The following is a 3,851-nucleotide window of genomic DNA, read 5'->3' on the forward strand; positions in this document are numbered from 1 at the left end:
GAAGGCAGAGAGGAGATTTGATCGAGAAATTCAAAATCAGGAGGGGTCTGAACAGAGTAAACCAGGAGAAAATGTTCCCAAGTGAGAAAGAATTGAGGGGGAGAGGCCATGGATTGAAAATAATTGGTAAAAGAAGCAAAAGTGAGATGAGGGAAAAACATTTTCAGCCAGTGAGTGGTTAAGGTGTGGAATGCACTGCCTGAGAGTGTGGTGGAGGCAGCTTCAATTGAAACATTCCGAAGGGCATGAGACTGTTATTTGAAAAGGAACAATGTGCAGGGTGACAGGGAGAAGGCAGGAGAATGACACTCAGTCAATTGCTCATTCGGAGAGCCGGTCCAGACAGGATGGGCTGAACGTCCTCTGTGTGCACTGTAACAATTCTGTGATTGTGTGATTGAGCAGAGTTAAAGCTGGGGGAGGTGGGAGCTCGGTGTCTCACTGTGCTGCTGCTGCTGCTGCTGCTGCTGCTGCTGCTGCTGCTGCTGCTGCTGCTGCTGCTGCTGCTGCTGCTGCTGCTGCTGCTGCTGCTGCTGCTGCTGCTGCTGCTGCTGCTGCTGCTGCTGCTGCTGCTGCTGCTGCTGCTGCTGCTGCTGCTGCTGCTGCTGCTGCTGCTGCTGCTGCTGCTGCTGCTGCTGCTGCTGCTGCTGCTGCTGCTGCTGCTGCTGCTGCTGCTGCTGCTGCTGCTGCTGCTGCTGCTGCTGCTGCTGCTGCTGCTGCTGCTGCTGCTGCTGCTGCTGCTGCTGCTGCTGCTGCTGCTGCTGCTGCTGCTGCTGCTGCTGCTGCTGCTGCTGCTGCTGCTGCTGCTGCTGCTGCTGCTGCTGCTGCTGCTGCTGCTGCTGCTGCTGAGGTCAGTGAGATCAGAGACTGGGACAGGGAGCCAGAGCTCACATCAAACTCTGCCCGTGTCCGTCACACTGAGACTGGCAGGAGGCTACTCACTGATTTCACTCCATGCTGCAGGAATGGGACCACAGGCTGCAAATGGACAGAGCTCCTCCACACGGTGAGTAAAACTGACTGACTTATATCTTGCCACTTAAAGGGGGCAATAGGATGACAGAAATACAGCTGGACACCCTGTTAGACAAAGTGCTCCTCAATCGTGAGTTCATGGAATGCCCTGCCAGTAGCAGTGGTGGAGTCTCCCTCATTATGGGCATTTAAGCAGCATTGGATAGGCATATGGAGGATAGTGGGCTAGTGTAGGTTAGGTGGGCTTGGATCGGCGCAACATCGAGGGCCGAAGGGCCTGTACTGCGCTGTATTCTTCTATATTCTATGTTCAATCAACCATTTCATTCACTGCAGCTCCCCACTAACACCTGCAGCAATTCAGCATTTGTGTTTTAGAAAGTTTCAGTATTGAAAGGGTTATTAAGGGAGGATTGAGGTTTACTTACTCAGTCTGAGCTTGGTTCCTTTACCGAACGTAAGCCACAGTGAGAGCTCCCAGTGCAGAGGCTGTACAAAAACCTCAGCTCTCTGCTTCCCTCTGTCACTCTCACCCTCTGCCTATCTCCCAGTCTGTCGATCACTCTCACCCTCTTTTTGTGTCTTTCTGTCTCTGCCTCTGGGTTGTGAACTTTATTTTTCGTTGTTAAATCTTGCAGCTGTTCTTCACATGTGGCCATGGAGTGGAAGAGGGAAACTTGAGGCCTTCAGTGAGCGTTGAGACACCACAGGGACTGGAGTGTGTCATGGACAGTGACCATCCCAGCATGGGGTAATTTGTTCAGTTTCATTTAGATCTAACTGTGGGATATGTCAGTTCAGGCGGTGGGACTGTGTGTCCATTATTATGCATTTTATATAACTGTGGATGTGTCAGTACAGGAGGTGGTGCTGTGTGCTTTGAGGTTTTTGTACGGCTCTGTATCAATGTGAAGGCCAGCTGTAATCCTGCTGACAGTAATAGTCAGCGACATCCTCATTCTGAACGTTGCTGATTTTCAGGGTGAAACTGGTCCCTGATCCACTGCCGGTGAATCGATTGGAGACTCCAGTGAATCGAGTTGTTGCAGCATAGATCAGGAGAGAGGGTTTCTGACCTTCTCGCTGCTGGTACCAGGAAAGCTCATTGCTAACATATTGACTGGCCGTACAGGTGATGGTTGTGGTCTGGCCCAGTCCCACTGACAGCACTGGGGGAGACTGGGTCATGGTGATGTCCCCACTGATACCTGAGGGGTCAGAGAGAAACACAGTGAAGTCAGAACTGTCACAGAAAGAGCCTGTCAAATGGAGATTGTTGGAGACACTGAGCTTTCCTCTGGTTTCAGCAGTTTCCCTTCAATCACAAGTCAGTGGAATTGGAGTGAAATGGAGAACAGCTAAAGATGTCTCAGAGAGTGATTGATGTGAACAGCACTGAATGAGGCCATTTGGCCCATTGTGTTTGTGCTAGTAAACAAAGATCTGATGACACTAATCCCATCCTCCAGCTCTTGGCCCATTACCCTGGAGGTTACAGCAACACAAGGGAATATCTAAACACTGCTCCAATGTCACGAGACAAAACCAGCCTTTCAGGCAGTGAGTTCCAGACTCCCACCACCCTCTGGATGAAAACATTTCTTCTCAACTCTCCTCTCACTCTGCAACTCAACTGGGCCTGGACTCACTCGAGTTTAGAAGGATGAGACGGGATCTGATTGAAACATATAAAATTCTAACAGGCCCGGGCAGGGAGGAGGTTTCCCCTGGTTGGGGAGTCTGGAACCAGGGGGATAGGGGGTAGACCATTTAGGACTGAGATGAGGAAACATTTCTTCACTCAGAGGATGGTCAACCTGATGAATTCTCTACCACAAACGGCTGTGGAGGATAAGGAAGTGAATATAAGAAAAAAAAGAGTTGTTTTGCATTTTAACAGCATGAACGGAATGGGGAGAAAGCAGGAATGTAGCATTGAGAGAGAGGGTCAGCCATGATCATACTGAATGACACACAAGACTCAAAGGACCGAATGGCCTGTTCCTGCTCCATGTTTCTATGTGTCCATGTCTGTGTTACCTTCAATCTCTGTCCCTGGTTATTGAGTCCTTTACTCTTGTATAAAGTGCCTTCCTATGCAACGTATCACTGCCAACAATTATCTTAGAACATAGAACATAGAACAATACAGCACAGAACAGGCCCTTCGGCCCACGATGTTGTGCCGAACATTTGTCCTAGCTTAAGCACCCATCCATGTACCTATCCAATTGCCGCTTAAAGGTCATCAAAGATTCTGACTCTACCACTCCCACAGGCAGCGCATTCCATGCCCCCACCACTCTCTTATACCTCTCTATCAGCTCCCTCTCAACCTTCAATGCTCCAAGGAAAACAATCCCAACCTTTCCAATCTTTCCTCATAGCTGACCCTCCATCCCAGGCAGCATCCTGGGAAATCTCCTCTGCTCCCTCTCAAGTATAATCACATCCTTCACAGAATGTGGTGACCAGGAGCTCTTTCTCTCTCTCTCTTTTCCCCTTTCTGTCTCACATCTGCTACTTTGATCTCTCTACATCTATCTCTCTCTCCCACTGTTAGTCTCTCTCATATTCTCTCGCTCTCACTCTGTCTCATAGCCACTCTCTCCAACTCATTCACGCTTCCTCACTCCGTCTCATAATCTTTCTCCATCTCTCACTGTCTCCATCACTTGCTCCATCTCTCACTTCAATTGAAAGCCTGCAAATGTTATCTACCCCTCTCTATTTCTCCCTCTGTCTCTCCCTCCTTCTCCGCATCCCAATCGACCTCTATGTCTCTCTCTCTCTGTCTCGCTTCTCTCTCTTTCTCACAGTGTCCCAGGTGGTGACAGTTGAATGCAGGATAAATCTCTCCCTCTGCTCTGCCCCAC

At 49.7% G+C, this 3,851-nt stretch overlaps 1 gene segment (V, D, J or C); it reads right to left on the reverse strand.

The window, feature by feature from the left end:
* Positions 1-1,380: 1,380 nt before the first annotated feature.
* On the reverse strand, positions 1,381-2,292 carry LOC122546624 (the record flags this gene model as incomplete). The annotated part of the segment is given in 2 exon segments: positions 1,381-1,437; positions 1,888-2,292. Coding segments are annotated over 2 exon segments (447 nt in total), but the record flags the coding sequence as incomplete, so codon positions are not given.
* Between the last annotated feature and the right edge of the window lie 1,559 nt (positions 2,293-3,851).

This window comes from Chiloscyllium plagiosum, unplaced genomic scaffold (assembly GCF_004010195.1).
Source record: "Chiloscyllium plagiosum isolate BGI_BamShark_2017 unplaced genomic scaffold, ASM401019v2 scaf_72203, whole genome shotgun sequence".
Taxonomy (NCBI): Eukaryota; Metazoa; Chordata; class Chondrichthyes; order Orectolobiformes; family Hemiscylliidae; genus Chiloscyllium; species Chiloscyllium plagiosum.